The 27,382-nt window shown below is 51.4% G+C and overlaps 1 protein-coding gene and 1 long non-coding RNA gene across 2 annotated transcripts in view; one reads left to right on the forward strand and one right to left on the reverse strand.

Moving 5' to 3' along the window:
* The window catches only part of LOC134760825 (uncharacterized), a 71,985-nt gene extending 71,285 nt beyond the window's left edge, over positions 1-700 (reverse strand). Inside the window, exon 1 of the long non-coding RNA XR_010138822.1 lies at positions 618-700. This is a non-coding gene — a long non-coding RNA (uncharacterized LOC134760825). The remainder of the gene's footprint in view (positions 1-617) is intronic.
* A 633-nt stretch (positions 701-1,333) lies between these two features.
* The window catches only part of SIM2 (SIM bHLH transcription factor 2), a 48,894-nt gene continuing 22,845 nt past the window's right edge, over positions 1,334-27,382 (forward strand). Inside the window, exons 1-5 of the mRNA XM_024239461.3 lie at positions 1,334-1,633; positions 10,974-11,056; positions 14,342-14,431; positions 21,628-21,736; positions 24,838-24,923. Coding sequence (XP_024095229.2) covers positions 1,459-1,633; positions 10,974-11,056; positions 14,342-14,431; positions 21,628-21,736; positions 24,838-24,923 — 543 coding nt within the window. The 5' untranslated portion in view covers positions 1,334-1,458. The remainder of the gene's footprint in view (positions 1,634-10,973; positions 11,057-14,341; positions 14,432-21,627; positions 21,737-24,837; positions 24,924-27,382) is intronic.

Genomic DNA, 27,382 nt, shown 5'->3' on the forward strand with positions numbered 1-27,382 from the left:
CTGCGCCCACCGTGTGACCCTGGCTCAGCGACCTTGGCCCTTAATCGCCCAACGACGATTCCTCAAAATTCCGGCTGCGCTGAACCGGGCTGCTTTTGCGGCCGCCCTGGCAGTTGGGCCCTGTTTCCGCCGGCGCCCTGGGAGAGGCCTCGCCACTCGACTGGGCTCCCTGGCCCCTCCCTTCCCCTAGCCTGAGAGCCCCTGCGGCCACCCGCTCCTCCTGAGAAGGCGACAATCTCTTTTCACCTTAGTGTTTCGAGGACAGAAAGGGCAGAAGGGTCACTTCGGAGCCACTCACGCCGTTTTCATGTGTGTGTGTGTAATGGGGGGAGGGGGGCTCCTGGCTTTCCCCCTTTCAGCTCTTGGACCTGCAACACCGGGAGGGCGAGGACGCGGGACCAGCGCACCCTCGGAAGGCTCGATGCTCTCTGGCAGGGCGCCTGGCCAACGAGTCGCGCCGCCTCCTCCCGGCCGCGCCTGCTGGTGACCTGCCCGAGAGCCACAGGGGTGGCCTTGGCACCCATCCTTCCCTCGCCCTCCCCGCCGCCCATCCTAGCTCCGGGGTCCGGCGACCGGCGCTCAGGAGCGGGTCCCCGCGGCGCGCCGTGTGCACTCACCGCGACTTCCCCGAACCCGGGAGCGCGCGGGTCTCTCCCGGGAGAGTCCCTGGAGGCAGCGACGCGAAGGCGCGCCTGTGACTCCAGGGCCGCGGCGGGGTCGGAGGCAAGATTCGCCGCCCCAGCCCCCGCCGCGGTCCCTCCCCCCTCCCGCCCCCCCCCCCCCGGGACCCGGGCGGCCAGTGCTCCGCCCGAAGGCGGGTCCGCCATAAACAAACGCGGCTCGGCCGCACGTGGACAGCGGAGGTGCTGCGCCTAGCCACAGATCACGGGCTCCGGCGCTGCGTCTCCAGGCACAGGGAGCCGCCAGGAAGGGCAGGAGAGCGCGCTCGGGCCAGGGCCAGGCCCCAGCCGCCTCCGGCTCGCTCCCCTCCGCTGGGCTCCCGCTCCATGGCTCCGCGGCCACCGCCGCCCATGCCGCCCTCCGGTCCGGAGGGGCCTTGCCGCAGCCGGTTCGAACACTCGGCGAAGGAGTAAGCAGCTCCTCCGCCTCCGCGCCGGCCGCCCCCACGCCCCCAGGAAGGCCGAGGCAGGAGAGGCAGGAGGGAGGAAACAGGAGCGAGCAGGAACGGGGCTCCGGTTGCTGCAGGACGGTCCAGCCCGGAGGAGCCTGCGCCCCGGGCAGCGGCGGGCGGCGCCGCCGGGTTGCTCGGAGCTCAGGCCCAGCGGCTGCAGGGAGGCGTCTCGGAACCCCGGGAGGCCCCCCGCACCTGCCCGCGGCCGACTCCGCGGACTCACCTGGCTCCTGGCTCCCCATTCCCCATCCCCGCCGCCGCAGCCCGAGGGGGGCTCCGCGGGCCTGGAGCACGGCCGGGTCTAATATGCCCGGAGCCGAGGCGCGATGAAGGAGAAGTCCAAGAATGCGGCCAAGACCAGGAGGGAGAAGGAAAATGGCGAGTTTTACGAGCTGGCCAAGCTGCTCCCGCTGCCGTCGGCCATCACCTCGCAGCTGGACAAAGCGTCCATCATCCGCCTCACCACGAGCTACCTGAAGATGCGCGCCGTCTTCCCCGAAGGTGAGGCCTCAGGTGGGCGGCCGGGGACGCTGGGGAGCCCGGCGGCCTCGGCCCAGGCGGGAAGCTAAAGCCAACCCGCCCAGAGGGGTTGCCGCGGCCTGGCATCCAGAGCTGGGGCGTCTGAGGGAGGTTGCGTGAGGGTCTTCGGCTTCGGCGCTGGCTTGGGGTGAGGGGCCAGGGCCTTGGTGGCCCAGGAGTCCAAACCCTCTCCTGGCCCAGGGCTGGGTGAGGGCGAATTACGAATTGTTCCAGGGGCAGGCAGTCCCCCAGCCCGCACGGCCAGTGAGTTCTTTCTGGTTTTGTTCTTTCCCCCTTTCCTCCTTCCTTCTTTCGCCAATGCATTCTGGTTTGGTTTAGTTTTTCTCTCTCTCTCTTTTTCTTTCTTTTCTTTCTTTCTTTCTTTCTCTTTCTTTCTTTCTTTCTTCCTCTTTCTTTCATTCTCCCCTTCCTTCCTTTGCTCCCTCCCTCCCTCCCTCCCTCCTTCCTTCCTTTGCCAATGCATTGGTTTGTTTTCTTTCCTTTTCTGCCTTTCTTCCTTTCTTTGGAAGTTCACCCTGGTTTTGTTTTGCTTTCTTTCTTTCCCCATCCCTTCCTTTCTTTATCCCTCCTTCCTTTCTTTCTTTTCTTTCTACAATTCCCTTTATTTTTCCTTCATTCCTCCCTCTTTTTTTCTCTTCCTGGAGGAGGTAAAGGAGGGTCAGCTTCAGGCTCTGCGAGTCAGCGGGGATCCCGGTGAGGCCCAGGCACTGCAGGCTGAGGCTACAGAGCGAACACTTGTGCTGAGCCGGGCCCTCTCGTGAGGCTGGGGTGCGGGAAGTCAGGGCAGGAGAGACCCGTCCCCCTCGTTGGTGAGCTGAGATCCGGCTGAAAGAGAGGGGGCCGATTAATTCGAAAAATGGCAGACAGAGCTGAGCGCTGCCGTTCTTTTCAGGACTGAAAATGTGCCAGTGGGCCAGGGGCGCTGGGACACGCGGTCCCGAAGACTCGGAACAGGAAGAAATGGTGGCGCGCTGGGTGGGCTGTCCCGCCGCCCACGCCGGCTGCCGCTGGTGACAGGGGCTGCCCGGCCAGGCACCTCCGAGCAGCAGGTCTCAGGAAGGCCTGGTCACCACAACGTTCGTTTTTGGCGTCCCAAGCGTTCGGGGCCGCGTCTTCCAGCGCCTCTGCTCCCAGCGGGGGCGCTGCGGCCTGGCCCGAAGGATTTGACTCTTTGCTGGGAGGCGCGCTGCTCAGGGGTCTGATGGGTCCTCTGGGCCCAGGAGCTGGGAGGGCTGCGCCGGCCTCTGGAGCCCCGGGAGCCAGTGCCGGGGTAGGGAGACAACTTCCGCCGCAGGGCGCCGGACGGTCGGTGCAGAACAGGCGACAGGTGTCCCTAGGCCGCAGGGCGCCTCCATAGCGCCATCCCCACCAGGCACTCTACTCGAAATCGGAAAGCACGACCTTTTGTATTCGCCGCTGCCAAGCCTGTTATTTGTGCTGGGCGCTGGGTCTGGAGCTGCGCTTCTCGGCGCCTCCCTGATGGAGCGCAGAGAGACGATCTGCAAGCGCGGCCTCCAGCCCCGCGGCTCCCCGGCCAAGGAGCCAGGCGCGGGCTGACCCGGGAGCACCCGGCAGCGGAGGGGGCTGGAAGCGGACCCTTGGCCTCTCCTGTGCCACCCGGCCCTACCGCGCGGCCGCGGGGGGCTCTCCTCTCGGGCGCAGCGGTCCTTCAGCCCAGCGCAGGTTCCTCCCTTTCCTACTCGGAACGTGGCAAAGATACCCCAGTCCCAGCCCCTCCAGCTAAGAGCTGTTGCCCAAGGTGGTCGCTACTTGTCTGCTCAAGGGTGACCCCTTGGCAGAGAACTAGGGATGATTCCACTCCGGTTGATGTTTCAGGGGAAATTAAAAGAACATTCAGTTTTATGAGTTTCCTTCCGGGGAGGCGTGGTGGTAACTGGTTTGCTGGGATGAGCCGTTTCTTAACCGCATGCAACAAAGTAGGTGTGGAATCCGGACAAGAGGGCACTCACTGCCTTCTGCCCCCTTTGGAAATAGAAAAAGCCTTCGAAGAAACAATCCAAAGATTTAATGATTTGTGGTCAATGATTTCAATTAAACCAGAAATTAGTAAGGGAGAGCTGAGAAAACATGGCTGCTCAAAAGCTGTTGGCTGTTTGAGGGATTTCCAGGAGAGCCTGTTAAAAGCTGCGAAGTGGTGGGTGTACCGCTCAGCCACATTTAAACCGGGTCTGTGCGTTCTGGCTGTGGAAAGCAAGTCTCCAGGCATTTGGGCTCAGAACTGCTGGGTCCTGAGTTTGGGCGGGGGTGGTCCTTCTGGGGGTCAGGCCTTGAGCAGCTTGCACTGGTGGCAGGTTTGGGAGCAGTTGAGGGGCTTCCTGTGTGTCTTTTGGGGGGGGGTGACCCTGGAAGTTGGCACTCTGGAAGGGAGCTGTTTGGCCCTAGAGTTTTGGAAAGGGCCCTGAACCTGTTCGGTCCCCCCTCGGAAAGGAAAGGGAGCAGTGGCTTAGTCCCTCCCTCCTCCATTCGTGCAATGCCTGGGGTAGGGGTAGACCTGGAGCGGGTGGACACATATCCTTGGAATTCGTCAGGACAGCTGCTCCGGGGCCTTGGCCCTCAGTCAGTCTGGGGCTGAGGAGTAGGGAAGCTGGGAGCTTGGGGCAGAGGAAGAAGACGCGTTTAGAAAGACCTCCATTATGCAAACTGGAGTCCATTTATGCAAACTGGTCACCCTTCCAGTAGCTCCAAAGAGTGGCAGTGGAGTGGCATCTTGATTGATTTCACGTCTTCTCAGGGAACCTGGGGCTGCGGGGTTGGAATAGGATCTGTCTGAGCTGCCAGGGCCAGGGTGGTAGCCCTAGGGAGGTTTTAGGGCCAGGGTGGTCCCGGGCTGTGGCAGGGTCTCTCAGATCGCCTCGGGCTCTCAGCTGCAAGGTGAAAAATACCATGAGGAATTGATCCGCCAAGGGCGATCTTGTCTCAAAGCAAGTGGATTGCTGGGGTAAAGAATCTAGAGACCAGCTTAGGACTCTGGGAAGAAAAAAAAAAAAGAATAGCATAGTCCTAAGGAACTGCAAGGATCACCAGATTAACCCTTCATACCTGGGGAAATTAAGGCCAGACATGACACAGGCCTTTCCCAAGCCTCCATACAAGGGCAATAGCAGGCCAGTTGCTGCCACTGCGGTCCTGTGGGGCATGTTCTCACTCCACTGCACCCAGGAGGCTGCCAGCCTCTGTTCCTTTTAACATAGATCTCCTCAGTTGTTAAGACAGAAGGAGGAACTCAGAGGGGTCCCTGTGTGCAAGGCAGAGGGTGACCACCAGAACCAGGATAAGCACCCCACTTGGTAGCCAGTTCAAGGGCTTGGGGATGCTTTCAACATTTACAGCCAGGTTTGAGGCCCCATTGTCATGCTGCGCTACTCGGCCTTGGTCTCCTTGTCTGTAAAATGGGCCCATTTGCAATGCACAGGTTTGCTGTGATGAAGGGTGAGGTCCCACAAGCAAAAGCTGTGCAGTGAGGGGGGAATCCTAAGAGTTCTTCCTACGCCACTCACCCCTTCCTGTGAGTTCTCCATATTCCCTGGTTCAAAGGAGTCTTGAATGGCAGGGATGGAGGACTCACTGCCTGGACTTTGAAGACCCCTGCTTTCTCGGTGACCACCTTTTCTCCCCTTCGACAGTGAACTAATAAATTGGAGGTAGATAGGGCTGGGAAGAGGACAGGAGAGCAAGGCTGACTTTGGACACGGGCTCGAAATGGAAAACTTGATGAGTCTTGGAGGGTGGTTAAGATAATTTCGGGGCTGGGGCAGCGCTGAGGTCTGATGGTGAGCCAGCCCTTCCCAAAGTGTGGCCCTCCGTTCTGGAGACAGGGGCTTTGGAAACTGCGAAGGCATCCTGGCAGGCCAGCTCTGGTTGCTCCCTGGCCATAGCTGCTCTGACTACAGGCAGCAGGACACAGGTCAGCCTCTGCCCGTCGGAGGTCAGAGACAGGGCCTCCAGCACCAGACTCAGCAGTGCCACTGCAAACCTGGCACAACAGATTGGTCCCAGGACCCAGCTCAGTAGTGAAGTTGGAAACCAAGGTTGAGTCTCCCCATCTCCCTTTCCCCAACCCGAAAGATCCAAGATGGGTGTGGGTGAAAAAGAGAGAAGGAATTGCTACTCCAGAAACTGTCATTCACCCACACAAAAAGAGGTGGTGTTCAAGGTCTGAGCTCTTCCAGTGCCTGGGTGCCTTTGGGTTTAAATTCAGCTGCAGATGCCCCCATCACCACTTCCACCTGAGCATGCCACGAGAAGCCGGGTTATCTTAGAAATTGTTTCCCGGAATCAAAGCGACTTGATTTGGAGAGTTAGGTGAGGAGAAACTCACCCCTATACCCGTCAGGGCATCAGAGATGTGAGGCAATTCTCTACCTCCGAGGGAAAAAATGCAGATTTATTAAAGATCGACTGTTTAACAGAACAACGTAGATTTTTTACAACCCTTTCCCCGTCTCTGCTTTGAAGCCTGCCAGGCTGCAGCTGGAGATCCAGGAAGGAAAGCCCGCAGGCGCAGAGGGGACAATCCGGGAAGTGGTAAAGGGGACACCCGGACACAGGGCCTGTGCTTTCGTTGCAGGCGAGGAAGTGGAGCGCGCGCTGCAGATTCAGCGCGGGGCTAGAGGAGGACCTGTATCCCTGAACCCCGGGACGGAAAGGGAACCTCCGGGCGGCTGTGGGTGCCACGCTCCTCGGAGCCAGCAGCTGCTGGGGCGGCGTCCGAACTCCCCAGGTCTGGGCACCGGCAATGGGGGCACCGGGCCTTCTGTCTGTCCTCAGAATACGTAGGACACCCGCGGGCGACACGCCCGGCCACGCTAGGAGCCTCCTTCCCTGCCCCTCCCCATCGGCCGCGGGAGGTTTTCTTGGGGCGTCTCCACGACCACCCCCTTCTCACCCTCTCCCCAGTTTGGAAAAGGGCGCAAGAAGCGGGCTTTTCAGGGACCCCGGGGAGAACAGGAGGGCTCCGAGGCGGGAGAAGGATTGAAGCGTGCAGAGGCGCCCCAAATTGCGACAATTTACTGGGATCGTTTTGTGGGGAAAGGAGGCTTAGAGGCTCAAGCTATAGGCTGTCCTAGAGCAACGAGGCAAGAACCTGGCCCCAAACTCCCTCCTTACGCCCTGGCACAGGTTCCCGGCGCCTGGTGTTCCCAAGGGAGCCCCCTGAGCCTACCGCCTCTGCAGGGGGTCGTGCTGCGGCTTCTGGGTCGTAAACGCCGAGGTCGGGGGTGGCGGAGCTGTGGAGGCGGCCTGCGCAGAAAGCTCCAGGATCCCAAAATGTGCTTGCGTGGAGCAGGGAGCGGAAGAGGCAGCCGGTCCTCACCCTCCTCTCCCGGTCCTCAGCCTCCTCTCCTGCCACGCACATATCCGTCTTGACTTTGAAGTGGTTTGCAATCCGAAAGTGAGACCTTGCGTCCTCAGATGGCCGGCAACGCGCCAGAGGTCACGCTCCCCAGAGACACCCCTCTCCCCTCCCCTACCCCAGCTCCCCCTGGGGCGGGTGGTAATTGGGGGAGGAGAGGCCGCAGGCAGGGAAGCGGTGGGAAAGCCAGAGAGGGCGGCACAAAGTGATGGCAGCCCGGCAAACACCGGGGCTTCGGGCTGGGCCGCGCTCGTTTAATCCCACAAAAATCCCATTTTGGAGGTGAGAAATAGAGGTTAGAGGTCGGGCCCTTCTGGAGATCAGACCGAGGAGACGGGCCCAGCTGGCGTCTTAAAGCAAGGAGGGGGAGTCGGGAGGAGGTGAGACCCCTGCACCCAGGTGGGGGCTCCCAAACCGTTCTGGATTTTCCACACTCCCAAGTCCGATTTTCCATGGAGGGCTGGGATTAGGGACTGGCACCTTCTTGTTGTTAACCGCATTTGATATTCACAAGAACCCTGTGAGGAGACTTTGTCACCGTTTTTAGATGCCTGAGGTTGCCGGAGGGGCAGTGAGAGAATCGTCTAACCTGGTGTTCCTACCACAGTCCAGGTCCTGTGTCCTGGGCTGGACCCACAGTCCCTGCCACCACCCAGAGGAAGGCGCAAAGCTGGCTGCCTCCTTTACAGGTCTCCCTTAGGTGCCCTCATGAAGGGGGACGGCCACCTCACAGTGCAGGAACTATCTCCCCGTTTGCTCCCAAATAGTCTTGTGGGTGTGGTGCTGTTTATGGTCTGTGACCTGCATCTGGAGGTACCCCCAGGGCCAGATTCGGAAGAGGAGGGATCACTTGGAGGCAGTGTCTGTGGTGTGAGGAACGGCAGGCAGGGTGTGGGACCAACATGCACACACTCGCAGGTGCTGGGGGGCAGGCAGGAATGAGGCGCTGGCTCCCTTTCCCTCCATTTCTCCCTGGGGGTCCCAGAAACCTGGCCATCCCTGACTTCCAACAGCACAGCGTCCCCACAGGTCCTGCAGTGCTCTGCAGGGGTGCAGGGAGCTCCCCTCCCCCCAGCCCCAACCTCACCTCCCTCACCCCCACCCCACCCCCACCCCTGGGTTGGGGACCCCTGGTGCTCCAGGAGAGCAGTGAGTGCTGGGAGCCGCTAACCCCGAGGCGCCTAGCACAGACTCTTCTCACCCCTTATTTTTGAAATAAAGCCCTTCCTTAGGTCCAGATAAGGGCCACGTGCTCAGTGCCTCACTTTCGTGGGAGTGTATATCACTTTACAGTACCAAGACAATTTTCTTTCGTTACAAATCTTTATTTAGTCTCTGCGTTTAGACCAAAGTAGATTTTTATGGGCTGAGTGAAAAAGCCTCGCCCGCATTGGTTTCTAATGGAACAGCTGGCAGCGCCACCGCCCCCGGGTGGGGTGGCCTAGAGGCAGAGGTGCTTGGGAGGAACATCTAGCACCAGACCTCCTCCACCAGGTGGGAAAGGGACGTTTGCACCAAATCTCTGCCGGCAAAGCAGAGGCTTTGGGGAATTACAGAAAAACTATAATGATCTAAAAGAGAACAAGTTATCTTGAAGTGTGCGGGTATTTGAATCATACAGAAAATTGTCCCGTGTGCCTAGTGCACTTTTGCATGTAGAGCCAGGGCCTTCGAGGAGGCTTTCAGGAGATCCCGGGCAGCGGAGTCTGGTCTGGAGTTTCATTTCCCTAGGTGCAGATTTCTCCCCAAGTCTTCCCGCCATGGGCTTTGCAAGAAGCCAGGGCCCAGGGGCCACGTTCACCGTTAGCACTGCACAGGGCAAAGATGGCTCCAGGACAACTACCCAACCCCAGGAACGACCCAGCAGCAGAGAAAAGGACAACTGCCAGAGTGCATTTGTCCCTTTTTGGAAATTAGAATTCCTGGGTCCTTAGTAAAGTCTTACTTCACCAAATCCCAGGACCTTCACATTTTGGTTCTTGCCATTGCTGGTTAACAGTTGTAAATGCTGCCGCCCCGAGGCCTGGGAGGAAGGACCTGCTGGTGAGAGCACGGGGAGTGCTGCTGTGATTACGGTGGTGATGCGGGATGAGCGCGATTTCCCGGGATTAAAAAGCCACCAGTGCCCCCGTGGTGGAGGCTGGGGGCCCCCGGATAATGAGCTGTGATTGTATTCCCGGGATAGTGTATGTGGAAATTAGCCACCTCCTCAGCCAGGATAAGCCCCTAATTCCTTGAGCCCAGGAGGAGAAACTAAAGGTCATCCCTTTTTAAACTGCAGAATAGTTTTTTGTTGTTGTTGTTGTTGTTTTGTTGTTGTTTTTGTTTTGTTTTGTTTTTTTGTTTTTTTTTTAAGATTTTAGTTGCCGAATAGGGAAGGGTTTGCGAAGCCGCTGCCCTGGGCCGAGGTGCATTTTACGCTTCCAGAGACCGCGATGCCCAGAGCGTTCCCGGGGAGGCTGAGAGACCCAGGGTGCTCTGGGTGACTGCACGGCGACTCCTCGGGAACCCACTCGGGGCTGCCCGCTTGGAAGGGCTTTGCGGCCCCAGGAACGGTCTCCAGGATCTCCATGGCTGGTCAGGTTCCCCGTCCCTCGTATCCCGCGCTGCCCGGGGGCTCCTACCTTTGGTTCAGTGCTCGCGGCACCACCGCACGCAGGCCGGCAGTAGGGGGCTGGGGCTGGGGCTGGGCCTGGGGCTGGGCCTGGCCCGCAGTTCCTGGGATGGGGGGCGGGCATCGTGGGTTGGGGCGGGGGACGCGCCAGCAGCGCCCGCAGCTCGCCTCGCAGAGGTCGCAGCCAGGGGTCGGGCTCTAGGCTCGTAGGCCGGGAGGCGCCGGGCGCGTTGTCTTCCGGGGAGGTTGAGGTGCAGGCGGTGCACAGACCCTCGCCATCTGGCGCTGCAGCCACTAGCCACGGCGCTTAGTGGAGGGTCTGCGGCCAGACTCCCGGCGGAAAGATTCCGGGGAGGGCTCGGGAATTGTCCCAGCCCGCGCTAAGCGCCGCAGCCTCGCCCGGCTTTCTGCTTCCTCGGACTGTGCAGGGGAAGCCTGGGGTCTCGCGGGGCGCAGCAGTCAGGCCGAGGGTGCAGCAGGAGGGGAGCCCTGACGGGAAGGGCTCTCTTTCCCCTGGTGCGCAACACTGGTTGGTAGCTTTTGCGGAGGTGGTGAAGAAGGGCAGGAGGCCTGTTGAGCGGAGGAGGCTGGGGATCCCTAATTGTGTGTCAAGAGACCCTTTCCAGTTCGGCCTGTGGCCCATCCCTCTCCCACCGCCGGCAGATTGGAGTCTGCTCTCGGGGAGCCCCCAGGTAAACCCCTCCCAGGCAGAAGGTTTCGGATTGGAAGGAGGACCGCGCTCGCGGGGCGCCTGTGAGAGCTGGGAAGCCCGAGGGGTAGCGTGTAGGGGGTTTTTTATGCGGGAGGAGCTGCCTCCTGGGCGGCGGGGACTTTCTGTCTCAGCCTGTCTGCCTTTGGGAAACAAGGAGTTGCCGGAGAAGCAGGGAAAGAAAGGAGGGAGGGAAGGAGGGTCCTTGGGGGAATATTTACGGGTCAAATCGATATCCCCGTTTGGCCACGAGAATGGCGATTTCAAAGCAGATTAGATTACTTTGTGGCATTTCAAATAAAACGGCAATTTCAGGGCCATGAGCACGTGGGCGACCCGCGGGAGCTGTGGACCTGGCAGGCTCGCACGGGCGCCCGGGCTGCCGGCCGCTGCGGGGATTTCTCCCCTGGCCTTTTCTTTTTAACCGAGGGCAAAGGGGCGACGGCGAGAGCACAGATGGCGGCTCCGGAGCCGGGGAGGCGGCGGGGAGACGCGCGGGACTCGTGGGGAGGGCTGGCAGGGTGCAGGGGTTCCGCGTGACCTGCCTGGCGCCCAGGCATCGGGCTGGGCGCTGCAGTTTACCGATTTGCTTTCGTCCCTCGTCCAGGTTTAGGAGACGCGTGGGGACAGCCGAGCCGCGCCGGGCCCCTGGACAGCGTCGCCAAGGAGCTGGGATCGCACTTGCTGCAGGTAGAGCGGCCGCGCCAGGGGAGAAGCGCAGCCGCCGCAGGCTCCCTTCCGACCCCGCCACCCCAGCCTCCAGGCCCCTCTTCCCCAGGAGCGCCAGGCAGATCCAGAGGCTGCCGGGGGCTGGGGATGGGGTGGTCCCCACTGCGGAGGGATGAACGCTTAGCATGTCGGGATGCGGCCTGCGGCCAACCCTACCCTAACCCTACATCTGCCCCCACACCCCGCCGAAGGCCCCAGGACTCCCCAGGCCACCTGAGACCTCGGCCAGGGGCGCCTCCCGAGCGTGGTCAAGTCCTTTCCAATCTCACTTCCCTCGGCAGGTTCCACCCAGCGCTTGCTCTGTGCCAGGCGCCAGGGCTGGAGCAGCAGAAATGATCGGGCTGCTCTGAGCTCTAAAGCATTCGGCCTCTGCGTGTGTGCAGGGGGCGCAAGGACGGAGAGACAGCATCAATAATAGAAAATTAACAGGGGCACTTGTCCAGAGCTTACTGCAGGACAAATTCAGTTCCGGACCTTATTGGCTTCCCCCTCCCATCTAGAGTGGATTCTGGTTTTTTTATTTGTTTTGTTTTGTTTTTTGTTTGTTTGTTTGTTTTTGAGACGGAGCCTCACTCTGTGGGCCAGGCTGGAGTGCAATGGCGCGATCTCGGCTCACTCCAACCTCCGCCTCCCGGGTTCAAGCGATTCTCCCCCTTCAGCCTCCCGAGTAGCCAGGATTGCAGGCACCCGCCATCATGCCTGGCTAATTTTTGTAGAGACGGGGTTTCACCCAGGCTGGTCTCGAACTCCTGACCTCCGATGATCCGCCCACCTCAGCCTCCCAAAGTGTTGGGACTACAGGCGTGAGCCAATGCGTCCTGCCTGGGTTCTGTTTTTAACTCCATTTTTTAGAGGAGGAAATTGAGGCACAGAGAGGTTAAATAACATGTCTAAGGTCACACAGCAAGCGGTGGAGCGGAGTTAACCCATTGGCCTAGCTCTAGAGCCCACCCGGATAACCAGAACTTGGTGAGGCCTCCGGGCTCTTGCTTGGTTTGAAGCCAGGTGCTTAGCGCCCCGAGCCCGGGGCCATTCACCCTGCAAGAGCTGCACGCGCCCCTGACCTCGGCTTTTCCCTGGCAGCAGAGGGGCTTTGCGGGTCGGCCGGGTAGCCCTGAGCACAGCTCGCCACTTCCAGGTGGGCGGTTGGCGCTGGCTGGGGACACATCCCGATCTTTCAAATGCCCTTTACAGAGCCTCATCAACGACCCGATTCATTCCCCCCTCCTGTCATTTGTCTCTGCCATCGAAAAATGCCTACCGAGAGCTGCTCTGCATTTCCGCCCTCTATTTTGTGTTTTACTTTAAAATAATATTAAAAAAAAGTGTTGGCTGCAGGACGCCATGACTTAGGTCAGCGAGTCAGCCGCTAGCTCTGCATTTCCAAAAAGCAGATCTTTTCACAACTCTCTTGCCCCAAGTGCCCTAGTGTGGTTTATTTTTTAAAATGCATGCCTGCGGAAGAGAAGACCCGGGGAATATTTGAAACCCCGAGCTTTTACAACATAAAGCGCATGGTGTGGCCGCGGCGGGTAATGGCGCTCTGGGAGCCCTGCCCAGGCAGCCTCTGCTCGCCCTCCTCCACTTCCAGCTCCGGGCTGGGTGTGTTGCAAGTTTCATACTCCTACATATTATAAGTGACACTAATATCAGGGACAACTAAGTGCTGGGGAACTTCAATTAAAACCTGGCTGGTAAAGTCAACACCCCAGACTTCTCTATGCTACATTTCTTTAATTAATTCCGGAGTGGTGTGTGGACGGGCGTCTTTGCAGTTATTATACATGTAAGTGAATTAGGCCATTTGAAGCTACGAAGTCATACCCAACGTTTTCCATTAAGAATATTATTTTTTTAGCTACTGCTGGCAACTTTTAGAATTTAATTATGATAATTTTCCTCTTTTCCTCATTATCCCAGATATGGCTGGTTGTGAGATACTTTTTCACTAAATGTGTCTCTTTAATGATTTTGGAATTAAGCGAGCATGCCAAATGCGCCAAGACATTTATAACTTTAGAAATTGCTGCATAGTATATATTTTTGGAACACCACAGGTTTAGTTGGGAAAATATTTTGCAGCTGAGTTAGAAACTTGAAAGTTAGGCTTATAATCAAGATGCTGATTTTCAACCTTAGCATCGGGGAAGGTAATGATAGTTTAGTTGGCAAAGACTTTTTGCAGCAAACTGTATTTGAGACAGCAGAATCCAAGGATATCTTTCAAGATTCACTTACACTACATTCTTTTTAGCCCCCTCTCTAGGGGTGCGGGGGGGTGGCTTAGAAAAACCAAAGGTAATCTGGTTTCAATTACATGCTGTAAAAATAGAATTTGTGGCCAGAAATTAATTTGGAATATTTTTTATGGGGGCAGCATTGTGGGTTGCATGAGTCTTTCACCAACTTTATTGCTTTTCTTTGGTTCTGGATCTAAAATATGAATGAGTAAATAAAATACAGTTTCCTTTTTCAAAAATAATTTAGTCTTTTTATCCTTGACACATAAATATAATCATTACTTTTTTATTTGTCTTAATTACCTCTTATAGTTTTACTTTTTTTTTGAGGGTTAGCCAACTTAGGAAAAATCAGAATTTCATTTGGGTGGTTTTCATTTTTCAGAAGTTGATACTTTTCCTCCTTGAATTTTGCAAAGGTTATTTGATCTCTTGCAAATTCTAAATAATTAATTCTGTAGACATAGTCTGGTAAAATAACCAGGTATTTTGTTTTATTTTCTGGGCAGTGGTAGTGTTCGGATTTTATTATTCAAATGGTACTTAGAGGTAACTAGAAAATTGTGGCAAATAAAGCATATGTCCTAGTGGTATAAATGACTGCCAATTATGACATAAAATGGTCTATATAGTGGTAGATTTTTCCCCTAAGTACCGTAGAACTCCGGATTTGTACTAAGTGCTAAAATAACCCCAAACAATAAAGCTACTACATTTAAACTGAGCTTGATAGGAATTCTCAAATGTTTTGCATGATTTTTGTGATGTGGATGTACGATTGTTTCTAAAGTGCTTTAAAAGCATTTCAGAGCCTGGCCTGGGAACTAAACCCTGGGTGCTGTTTCCTACAGTCCTTTTTAAGACCCTGGGCTTCATTTTTGCATTTAGCAAGCATGTGTTGATGGTCATATTTGATGCTTCCCTCCATCCCAGTGACTGTACCATTGTTAGATTTAACTCTAATGTAGAATGATCATCTCTTATTCTGACACTTTATCTTTTACAGACTCTGGATGGATTTGTTTTTGTGGTAGCATCTGATGGCAAAATCATGTATATATCCGAGACCGCTTCTGTCCATTTAGGCTTGTCCCAGGTGGGTATTGCCTAATTTTATGTGCAACCAAAATATTAAACGAAGTGACAGCAGATTTTGACAGGCTCACCCAACTTGAAAATGAGTCTGTTTAAGTATTTGCTTTTATGTAAGAACATAACCCCAAATTGCAAAATCCTCTTCTCAGGACATCCTGCAGGGGTTTTCTTCTCCATACTACGTTTTACTTTTTTACTTTCTTTTTCCCTTGGGGTTTCATGACCAGTGTGTCTTCGCCACGTCAGCCTTGTTCCGAGGTTCTGTCCCATACCTGGACTATCTGCTTATGTAGTAATGCTAGATGCCCTGAAAAGAGCTCCACAAAGGGACATGTTTCAGTCCACACTTGCTGGTCTGCACGTGGTATTATGAGTTGCTATAAAGCAAGAGGTAAGCTGATGTGGAACATGGATTTTATCCAGAATGTTCTTTGGGGAGAGAGAATGGGGAGGGGTAGATTTATGAGTGTTCGCATGGAATTCAGGGTCATTTTTCCTGACTTTTTCCAGTTCAGTGGTCGTTTCAGCAAAGCGTTTTATATGCTTGTGATAGAAACTCATAAAACTCAGTTTACTACTGTTTTGAACAGCAAGGTTTCTTTAGAACATCTGAATATTACCAATTTTTCTGGAAAGATGGAATCATCTTCTAAAAGAGGTCCACCGTTTCCTTAGAGGAAAGAGGGGGACCCAGCTTTGTCTCTCCCTGGCAAGCCAAGGGTTTGGTGGGGGATTTGGGGGCTCCCTGGACCCACTGAATGTCTGAAAGGGGGTAGTGTAACTGATCATTCCCATTCACATGCCTGACTTAACAAATGTGGATCATGATTTTAATAGTCACATTTTAAACTACATATAGGACTAAATATTTCTTCACATTGTGTGCTATCAGAGTGATTTTTCACCATGACTGAACACACACTAGAATTAATGATAGATACAGCGGATGGGTTCCAGAGAGGCCCATAATGAATTTGAATTACACACGCCTCCTAATGTAGTTAAGTCAAAATAAAACATGCCGATTAATGAGGCTTCAGTTTGCTCATTGAAAAACAAAATGACCACATTTGGCAACCTGCATCTGGTGTATTCCTTTTATTTTTCTGCCAATACTTTTTTTTACAAACTTGCTATTTATTTACAACCTTCTCTTCTGATGTATGGATATCCTTATCCAGATCCACGTGGGTTTATGTAACTCTGTGTTTCTCAGGCAAAGCCCTTTAAAATGAATTACATCTTAAATGATTTGAAAGTTTTTCTCTTCCTCTTCTCTGCTTTTATCAAACCAACTCTCCCAAATACAGTTTACTAAGGCTTGGCACTTGTGCCTATGTGACTCGTGGGATTAGTGTACTTGTAGAATGGGAACTACTGTTGGGAATAGGAAATTTACTATTTTCCATAATTATTAGGTTGATGCAAAAGTAAATGCAGTCTTTCTATTACTTTTAATGGCAATGACCGCAATTACCTTTGCACCAACCTACCATTATTCTCTGAATTTTTACCTTGCCCTATTTAGAATTATTCAGGGTCCTTAAATTGTACCCAGACTAGTTTCTACTTCTGACTTGGCCCGATTACTTACCTTTTTTAATCATTTAGAAAAGCTTTCATAGTCTTACAGTAATGTCACAAACACAACAAAACATTTCACACACTTTTAAAGATGACTGATTGAAAATATGTTAAAATAGGTAAAGTCACTATTATCAAATATTAAATTTAGATCTGAGCTCCCTAGCAGTCAAAGCAAAAAGGGAAATGCATTCAGTTATACAATTTTTATTGTCTGATAGGGCAGGTTCTTTAACCTACTTGAACCATGTAACTTAAATAATAAAATCATGCCTGCTCTATCTGTCTTTAAGGATCGTGGTGAGAAACAGATCAAAATGCCTATTTCATGTGATTTACAAACTACAGGGAGCAACACAAAATCCAGGCATACCCACAGTTTCATTTGAACAAAGTTGCTTTCAGTAGAGTCCTTTGGGGGCTCCTATTAGGGCTGCTTGGTCATTTGGAATGTCCTGGCCCATCAGAAGGTACTGTGCACATCCCAAGAGATCCAGTGCATTCAGTCAGGCCATCCAAGTTAGCCTCTCTGTGTTATTTTTTCTCTTTTTATGTAGAAAATAGAATTGATTGATTATAAACACAATAATTAAGAAGGACCAAAATATTGGATAGGTGACAAATCTGCCTCCTGTTCATGATCGGCTCCACGGAAGGAAATCCAGGCAGCCTCACAAGTTGAAGTACTCTATTTCCTCATGATCATAATGCAGCATCATAATTTTGAGAGAGGAGAGGTGTTAGGCACTACCATTTTCTAAGAAAGTTGTAGAGATACATACATTGTCTCTTTCTCTCCAGCAGAAGTGACAGTTTCTAAAAAGATAAGTCAAACTGATCATCTGCATAGAGCAACTAATTTTTTCTGATTTCTCTGCGGGGCTGTGTTAGCATCAGTCCACAGCTACAAAAACACTTTAGTGCCCATGTGCCCACTTTGTCGGTGTCTAGGGAGCGTTCCACGGTGAACTGTTTAAATAGGCAACAACAAACTTTTCTCTCAAATCTTCCCCCTGTTAATGATTAACTCCATAGAAGGAAATCTAGGCAGAATCACAATGTATATTTTTTTCTGTCTTCTTTACTTAAATAGTAAAATAAAGTATTGAATAGGATGTCAAATACCCAACTGGTCTTTTAAACATTTTTGCACCTTTTAGATTATTTTTTAAAAGTCAGGCAAATGTATCAAGCGTGAGACCTTTATTAAAATGGGCTTAAATATTTTTTTTAAGTCACAAGAGATAAAAGTGTTAAAAAATTTTTACCCAGTAGTCAGAGTAACCTTTCAAACAGATTTTCTGATGAATAACGATAGTAGTAATAGCTGATACATGCTGCTCTTTTGTGTTCCAAAAACTTTCAATTACTTTCAATGATGTTATCTTATTAAGTAAAGATGTCTTTCATGTTGATTCAGCGTTAAACTTTATGTTAAAAGATCATAGAGAATATAAGCCCCTAGATCTGCTATAATTGTGTGGAAATTCACTGCAAAGTGATTTTTTGTTTTGTTTTGTTTTTGGTCTAACCTCTACTAAATGACTATCCAAATTCTTTATTTGAGGGTATGGAAATGATTCTTTATGGGTTATAAGCCCATCCCCATTCCAAGTCTTTTATTAAGCCTTATTTGAACAAGTGTTGAAATAAATCTGCTTCGTATGGCAGAGCTTTTTAGTTTATTTTTTTGTTTACACTAGTAAACAAGTGATTGTTGCTGACAAACTTTGGTACTAAAACAATGACAGAGACAACCATAAAATGCCAGTTGTCTCCTCAGCCCAGGGTCCAAGTGTTAGGCAATAGAGAGGCAGGCTTTCAGCCCGAAAACTCCCTTTGGTGGACACACTCACACACGTGTCCACACACAAAGCATCTAGACAAGTTTCTATCTACGTAGATGAGGTAGAGTCGGGGCAGCAATCTTTTTCCATGCATGTTTACTAAATGATTTAGTTCCATGTGCTTTTTTGGTTAATGCAATTATTTTACTTTTATTTAGGGAGGAGGAAAAAAAAGCCCCGTGTAGCTGCTGTATACATTTTTAAGTATCCTTGAGTTAAGTTTCCTCACCAACATTTCATACAGTTATATAGCATCTAGATAACTAGTATACATGTTCAAATAAATATAGGTATGTATGAAATAGCAGTTTATGAGACACATAAAAGAAAGTCTTATTTGAGACTGTGGCCAGAAACAACCATAAACATATCGATGATGTTGTTTGGAGGTACAAGACCTAATCCTTTCACTTTTGAAATAAAGACAAAAGACAACATAATTATGTTTGTTGACATAACTTGAACGCTGAAACCCAAACCATCTTGTTTTAAAATCCTTAATTTACCATACTCAGCAAAACACCCCAGAGTAACGTGCATTTTCAGAGTGCCAAGCAACTCTGCCCTTCCACACAGAATATACGCATTTAGTGCTGTATTTATCATGTGTAGTTTTCTTGGCAAGAAGAAAAGCTATTCAGTAAAACATAAAAAAGCTCTTAGTAGGAAAGCTACCCATTTTGTAGTTAGCAAAGTTTTACAAATACTAAAATATCACATGGAAGGTCTGTTTTAATAAGGCTGATGTATGAGACCCAAGGAGTTTTATAGCGACAACCATAATTTTTTTTTTTTTTTTTTTTTTTTTTGTGAGGTACTCACATTTCTCTCAGTGTTCAAAAGCGCGGATAGATACGTAAATACAGGAAACACCATGTCAACCATAATTCTGAGTTAAGGTCAAGACTGTTTTATCATTCCAAAATTTGTTCTGTAAAGACATTTCCGTTATTTGAAGGCTGTTTCACTTCCCAGACAGCTCTGGAGTTTTCCCGTTCGTTTTGTCACAGACTCGAGCCTTCAGAAAACCAAGCCTTTCATCTGTGCAACCTCACCCTTCTCATTCTTCAAACGCATGTGATGAGAATGGGAACTCTGAAAACATAAGAACCTACTCTGGGATTAAAACGCAAATCTAACCCTTAATAAGCACAGATGGAAGGTCTTTCTGCAAGGAGGTAAAGATGTTTCCCGAAAACACATCAGTTACTTTTTTCTAGAAAAGAACTTTGAGCAAACCAGAATTATTCTTTTTCCCTAAAAACATGGGGAAGGGAGAAACGATAGGCCAATATAACATTTCTCTATTTTGTTATTTTTTCATTTTTAAAATAAACTGTTGAAATTGTGAGTCACTATATATTTTCTTTTCTTTCTTCTTTCTTTCTTTTTTTTTTTTTTTTTTTGAGACAGAGTCTTGCTCTGTCGCCCAGGCTGGAGTGCAGTGGTGCGATGTCAGCTTACTGCAAACTCCACCTCCCGGGTTCAAACGATTCTCCTGCCTCAGCCTCACTTGTAGCTGGGATCACAGCCGCATGCCACCACGCCCGGCTAATTTTTGTATTTTTAGTACGACATGATTTCACCATGTTGGCCAGGCTGGTCTTGAACTCCTGACCTCAGGTGATCCACCTGCCTCAGCCTCCCAAAGTGTCAATATATATTTTCTTAAGCCAACTCTCTTATTTTTTAGCCTCTGTCACTCTGCACCTGGACAGGCCTTCCCAGGGCATAGTCATTGCCACCCTGAGGAAAAAAGGAAACGGTCCTGTCCCAAATGGCTGGCTTACATGTTGCCGGTTTATTTAAACTTTTTAAGGATTAACAGGAATGACTCGAAAGAAGAATGTTTAGTTTTTATTATTTTTCTTAAATGAAATCCTGTAATAACTTTTCAGGGAGGCAAATGTCCGTCTGGGAGATCTATTGAGAAAGTGCCAGGCTTGGGAAGTGGGTGTTAAGTAGAGGGTAGGGAGGATTCCTCTAATAGGATTCTCTCTGTTGCTGCATTTGCATAATATTGGAAGGAAACATTCCATGAATAATGTAAAACATAGAACTGTGAGAGCCGTTTTAGGGACCAGATGACTTAGCAGGCCAGAAGTGTAACTTATTCTGAATAAGAAAGCAACTCGCTCTTCTTAACGAATTGGAAGAACTGGCTCGGAGGAGTGCGATAAATCACTTCACCCCTCCACGACCCCTTGGTCCCAAGTAAAAGCTGATGGCCTAGATGCTAATCTGGAACCGCAGCTCCCAGGAGAACTTCTCCATTAAGCAGCTGGCTGGGTTGTCCTGTTGCGTGAGGTGGCACCATCAGGACAGCCACTTTGCAGATAATCATGTTGTGTCTCCTCTGATGGAGCGCCACAGGCTCCCGGCGACACCTGCAGCAAGACACACCTAAAAATAACAAGGGAGTGGCTCGGGACAAGACACACCATGAGCCTCCTTTTGTTATCTTAAGTTACCCTTTCTCCTTAGGGCAGGGTCAAAAAGGAATTCTCCAGACCCACCCAAGATCCTTCGCCACCCAAGGACGGTTTCCCACGTGCTTTGAGTTTCTTCTCAGGCTAGGCACTGGGGCTCCCCTTGGCGGTGGAGGAAGTCCTACCACTGCCCCTGGGCCTCCCTTGAACAATGCTGGGGTACGCCGACTCACTGTCCTTGTCTCCCACCCTCAGCACTATTGATTATAGCTCTAAAAATAGGATCCACCTACCACTGCTCAGGAGGCTGCTCTGCTAGTCATTTCTAGAACATTCTGTGCCACTGTCCATCTTAAGGTGGGTGGGGGCCCAGGTGTTAAGACTCTGTATCATATCCTCTCCTGGTGCTTATGTTTGGGACAACATTCGAAAGGTTCTCAAGTTCGGGAATTTGGGCCTCCAGGGACCTCTGTGTAAAAATTGTAACTATGATGGGTATTTTCCTGGGGCCATCCATTCCTGCAAAGTGACATGGACGTGCTGTCCTCTGTGGGCTGTGTCTGGAAATAGGTAGCGTCGGACTGTTGAGGCAGCAACCCCAGGACGTAACCCCCATATAACGTGGCTCTCTGGAGCAGGCCCAGACCCTCCCGCAGGTCACGCACAGCCCCAGCCACACCCCTGGGCGGGAGCTGCAGAATTAGCACAGTCATCTCGGACTGGGAGGGCCAGAGACACATTGCTGGCAATGTGAGAGAGGCCTGGCAGTGCCTGAGGGGCACAGCTCAGAGCCGACGAAGAAAGGGCCTTTGTCTGAGTTCATGTCCTCCTCGGGCGCAGTGGCGCCCCCGCCGTGGCCGGCTGGTCGGCCTCGGAGTGGACAAGACTCCCACAGGGAGCACAATGTGGACAGGACAGCTGGCCTTCTGGCCACCTGGTCCCCTCAGATCGCCAGCAAGGGAAGGACAGAGACCCTGGCCTGGGTCTGTTTCAAGCCCTCTTGTGTATGAAGGATGCTGCCCAGGCCAGCAGCGCTGCCCACCTCTGGTGCCCACCTTTTCCACCCTTTGCTTTCTGGTCCTTCCTGCTAAGAGTTCTCTTGGCTCCAAGCTCAAGCCTCAGTGCCCTGGCGTCTTTAGACAGTGTGGGAGACAGTTCAGAGCTCTGAGCTCTGTTGAGAAGAGAAAACTGTTTCTGCGTTTGGCAAGGGTGTGGGTTGTCAGCAGAGATCAAAGTTCTGTTCTTGGCAGGGTGTGCACCTGTGACGCACCTTGCCCCTCCCCATGTGCCAATCCCAGAAAGGCGGTGGCATTTCTGACCCTTCCCTTCCACGGCAGGTGGAGCTCACGGGCAACAGTATTTATGAATACATCCATCCTTCCGACCACGACGAGATGACCGCTGTCCTCACGGCCCACCAGCCGCTGCACCACCACCTGCTCCAAGGTATTTCATCCAGAGGAAAATAAACAGACTAAAAGCAAGGCAACATTCTTAAATGGAACTCAGGGCTTTGCTTCCCACATCTGCCAAGTGGCTGGGCATGACTAGGACTGCCCAGCCCAGGTCTCTCCAATATACACACAACACCCGCCGTGTGGGGATTTGCATTTATACCTGTGTCTTTTAAGCCAATATTCATCAAGCTCCTATTGTTGGCCAGAACCTGTGTTGAGTGCTAGGTAGAAGACAAAAGTGGTGCAAGCCTGCTCCCCTCGTGCTCTTGGGTCAGAATTCCAGGGATTACAGCATCACGGGTCTAGACCAAGCTTCTCCTTAACCAAGATGCCATGCCTAAAACTCGGGGGTCGTGGGTGATCTATGACATTTCATGGGGAAAATTACATATGTGTTTCCTGCAGTTGAAATTTGGCATTTCCTTTGCTTCTGATGATAGATGATAAGCCATCTTGGGGTCCCTAGTACCTGTGGCTTTGCCAACAACAGAAATCACAGATGTTTTCCATATCATATGAAAGTTTTGCAGGTTTAAACATATCGCTTATGCCCACATGCCTACTTCAAAATTTCAGGAGTTCTGAGACCTGCTACTGAACCTTCTTATTTATGTATTAATAAAGCAGCACATTTATATCCGTATCACTGTGTTGAAATATTTTGATAATTACTTTCCAATACAGTTGCTTTTTTGGTAATCTTATATATTTTATTTTATGTATTTAAAAATGTTACTCCAAGTAGGGATCTGTAGGTTTTGTGCTGTGGCACAAATCATTAAGAAGCCCTGGTCATTACACAAATGACTCCTTAAATTTCAATTGCGATGAGTGCTAGGAAGATACAGAAGGACTTATTCCAGGGGCCCTGGCCTTTTAACTTCCTCCAACCATCCAGTGAGGCCAACAGGCCTCTTGACAAATGGGCCTTGTGTGTGCTTTGGACTATGGCACCCAGCTTGGCCAAAATACCCCAGTGGAACAAAATGCAAAAGAAGAGGCTTTAAGGGTGATGAGAATGGAGTAGCTGGCTGCAGGAAAAACATGAGTTGCATTCTTACTGCTGTCTTCTGGGGGTTGGGGGGGAGTGGTCATTCTCGGGCTGGGAAGAGAGAATACAAAATAGCTCACACAGTTGTAAAATCCCTTGCAGACAGTTGTGTGGCCTGCAAGTTCCAGCTCCAGAAATAGTCACTGGAGTCTAATTATTCCTTACCAAGGAGAGAGCCTGGCATGTTGGTTTCTGAAATGAGATGGGACACCTAGTTGTAGCTAAGGTCTGATTCTTGGATATGATATGTCTGCATACATCAGCATGAGTCATGGCTCTGAAGAGGTAATTTCTAACAAAATGAGGGCTAAGCTAGAACATCACACCTGAATCGAATTCTTTCACTGCGGGGTTGTTTAAAGCTGGACAAAGACAACAGGTGTCAGAGAACTGCAGAACATAGTGCTGTTATTGTTTTTGAAAATTGCACAGTACAGTTTTTTGTTTTGTTTTGTTTTGTTTTGTTTTGTTTTTTGGAGTCAGAGTTTCATTCTTGTTACCCAGACAAGGAGTGTAGTGGCGTGATCTCGGCTCACTAAGACCTCCACCACCTGGGTTCAAGCGATTCTCCTGCCTCAGCCCTCCCAAGTAGCTGGGATTACAGGTGCCTACCACCATGCCTGGCTAATTTTTTTGTATTTTTATTAGAGACAGGGTTTTGCCATGTTGGTCAGACTGGTCTCGAACCTCAGGCGATCTGCCCACCTCAGCCTCCCAAAGTGCTGGGATTACAGGCGTGAGCCACCATGCCTGGCCTGAAAATTGCACAGTATGTTAACTGTATGGGACTGGGCTTTCTCCCCCTACCACTGGTTTCATTTTACCCTGCCTGGGTCATAACCTCCCAAAGAGGGATTATAAATGAGAGCAAATGAGTCTTGGGAATATCATGAGACCCTTTCACGCCCTGTTTCTGTGGCCTTTGAGTGTGAAGCAACAAGGGCTGGAAGCGTTGAGGCCGCACCTGACTCATTTCCACAGCCAGCCGAGGGGTGCAGGGGTTGAGATTCCCAAGTGCTCAATTTTCTCCTCAGCTGCTCCCTTGCTGACTTTCTGTGTCTGAAATGACCCCCATTGTTTTATGATAAACCTGTGAGAAATGGGCTCTCCCCAGAACTTGGTAGTTAATGACCAGTTGATGTATTTTAGACCTGAGCTTCCACCCACCGTGCTTATCTGGGAATGGCTGGGGCAGGCAGCCATGTCAGAGGGAAGCTTTTTGCCCACAGACACCAGCTGCAGGGGGAATTGTGGGTAAAATATGACAGCCTCTCCAACTGGGGTAGGGGGTGCCCTCTGAGGTGATTCCTGAGCTTCCGCAGGGCAGTGACCTCAGGGAGGGTGGAAGACTTTGTTTCCATTCCTAGTGGTAACCTTCCTTTAAAAATTCATGTATTAACCTCCACCAAAGGGCTATTTAGAGTGGAGTGACCTCGCCCTCCCTCAGAGGTCCTTCTCTATTTGTGTCTTAGAGCACTGGTGTCCCTTCCTGAAGCAGAGGGTGTTTCCTTAGGGGACACATTTGCATTGACAATAGTGAAGTCAGAGATTTGCATGGGAGGCCTGCAAAAGCAAAGCGAGTGAGTAGGAAGGGCAGAGCCCTGCAGAGACAGAGACGGGGTGGTCCTTCCGGGGCTAGAAATGAGGGTGAAAGCATGGATCTGCCGAGCCTGGGTCACACGCACTCAAGTCCTGCTACCCTGAGGGAAGTCAGAGGCTTCTGGACCTTCCTGGAGCCCACGGCCCCCAGGAGCGGGCGATGGCAGGTGGAGCTCTGCAGGGCCCATCAGGGGCCTCAGGGGCGGCCTCATTTGGCTGCCTTCCTTCAGAGCCGAGGAAGCCACCCCAGGACTGGGCTGGTGTCTCCACTGCCCCACCCAGATCTCAGCCACGGTCCAAGATCTCTGAGCAGGGTCTGGGCACACTGAGAAGGCCTGTGGCAGCTGCATCTGGCCCTGGGAACACATTGGTGAGGTTGGAAGAAGGATGGGGGAAGCACGGAGGGACAGCTGCCAACCTCACCTTGCTCCTGCTTGCAGAGTATGAGATAGAGAGGTCATTCTTTCTTCGAATGAAGTGTGTCTTGGCGAAAAGGAACGCAGGCCTCACCTGCAGCGGATACAAGGTACGGCGGGGAGTCATGGGTGCGGGGAGGAGCTGGCTATGGGTCCTCACTCTGTGTTTTCAAGAGCATCTGCAGAAAGGAAGGCACGGGAGCACAAACTCATCATCCCCGCTAATGTAGAGCTCTCCAGCAACATGGCGCACAGTCTCTTGGAGGCTCACGTGAGAGCTGGTGTTTTAGGAGGATGTTCCAGGCTGGCTGGAATTCATCACATAAGACCCGGAATCAGCGTGGCTTAGGGCAGATTTTATTAATACTTGGCACTTTGCATGTGGACCAGTCCCACTGGAGCCACCGCCTCTGGAGTTCTTACAGGCCCATCCTCCTGGGCACAGTGCAGCCAGCAGTGGTATCCAGAGCATGGACACTGCCCTTCCCCTTGGGATGCTCCACCAAGTTCCCTGCCGCCGATGACAGTGTGTACCACAATAATGCTAGCGCCCTTTCCAAGGTCCGAGGCAGAGCTTTCATCTGCAGCACCACACCTGGGCCACTCCCTCAAGCATCTCAGCTGCCCATTGGAATGAGCAGCACCGGCCCAGTTTTGTAGTCAAGGACCAGAGGAGGGACGGCAGAAGGGGCTTGGTGGCAGAGCTGGGACTCTGAGCCCAGCCCATGCTCCTCCCTGGCTCCACTTCTCTGCCAGACACCACCGCTTGTTCTGGTTAATTCCAGAATGGAGGAGTAGGTCATGTCTCAGGGCACGAGAGTCAGCCGCTCCCCAGGGAAAAGTGGGTCGGGGGATGTCTGTGCTGAGTGTCCCCCACCAACCCTTTTGTCCCCTCTCTGGGCTCCTTACCCTCCTCCCAGGCATCTTCACTGCTGTCTCTCCAACCTCAGAAGACAGACATCATAACCCATCAATATGAGGCTGGAGGCTGCCAGAAACTTTCTTCCAGGAGGATTTGCCTCTTAGAAAAGGAGGGAAGAGGATGGGGTGAGAGGAGAGAGCACTTTTGTGCCTTTGTCCTCTCTTTCTGGAGGGCCCCGCCCCAGCTCCCCTCTTTGACCCCACTCTAAGCTCCTCCTTTGACCTGTATCTCACTGTGTTGTTACAGTTTAGGGGGCATGTTTCTTCCTTCTTGTCCCAGATACTAAGCCTCTTTGGGCCACGGTGGGGCCCCGGGAGCCACCAGATATTCTTCAGGGGACTTGGGTCTTTTTGTTAAGGGACAGGGTCTTGCTCTGTCACCCAGGCTGGAGTCCAGTGGTGCAATCACAGCTCACTGGGGCCTCAAACTCCTGGGCTCAAATGATCCTCCCACCTCAGCCTTCTGAGTAGCTGGGGCCACAGGCGCACACCACCACACCCAGCTAATTTTTAAAATTTTTTGTGGAAATGGGGTCTTGCTGTGTTTCCAGGCTGGTCTTGAGTCCTAGCCTCAGTCAATCCTCCTGCCTTGGCCTCCCACAGTGTCTGGTTACAGACAGGAGCCACCACGCCTGGATGGGACTTGGGTCTTGACTTTTTTTTGCCACTTGTTAACTGTCCACTGTCCAATCTTAAGCAATACACGACACCATCTTGTTCTTGGTTTCCTCATTAGTAAAATGGAAGAATAGACTGGAAGGATTTTAAGATTTGTTTTAGCCCTAAAGATGATGAATGCATGCAGAAATCCTGGAGGAAGAGTTTTGGAACAGGGAACTTAAGGCTAAGATTCTTCACTGTTGTCATGATGATAATGATCCTGTCAAGATTTCACAGACTGCAGCTGGAATAAATGCTTCCAGTAGTGAGGCTCGAGGCTGTACAGATGTTTCTGTTTGACACTGAAACACTGCATTCTCGCCTGTATGGCTTTTGGCTACAGCAATTGGAAGGGCTTCTATAGGGCCACTCTGGCTTATTATTACAAGGAGATAAAATCTTGAATTATAAATAAAGGAAATAAAAATACATTAAAAATGAAGACTTCAAAAAATTGTATTGGGGCAGGGCACAGTGATTCACGCCTGTAATTCCAGTACTTTGGAAGGCTAAGGTGGGAGGATTGCTTGAGCCCAGGAGTTCGAGACCAGTCTGGGCAACATAATGAGACCTTGTCTCTACAAAAAAAATTTTTAAAAATTAGCCAGGCATGGTGGCACATGCCTGTGGTCCCAGCTACTCAGGAGGCTAAGGTGGGAGGATCACTTGAGCCTGGGAGGTCAAGTCTGCAGTGAGCCTGATTGCACCACTGCACTCCAGCCTGAACGACAGTGAGACCTTGTCTAAAAAAAGTCTACTGAAAGAATTGTTTATTTACTGGTACAGCATGTCGAGTGATACAGATGCCAAGTTCAATCCCATTGGAAGGTGGTAGGCAGCATAGTCACTGATGCAAGCACTGTGGAACAAATGATTGGCTTCCCCCAGATGCCTTTATTGTGTTACCTACTCACAGCTTGGCAGTGAGCTCATAATGTATATCTCCATCATATATGACGGAGCCCTAATTTGTAGTTACTTATAGTAC

The sequence above is a fragment of the Pongo abelii genome, chromosome 22 (genome assembly GCF_028885655.2).
Source record: "Pongo abelii isolate AG06213 chromosome 22, NHGRI_mPonAbe1-v2.0_pri, whole genome shotgun sequence".
Taxonomy (NCBI): domain Eukaryota; kingdom Metazoa; phylum Chordata; class Mammalia; order Primates; family Hominidae; genus Pongo; species Pongo abelii.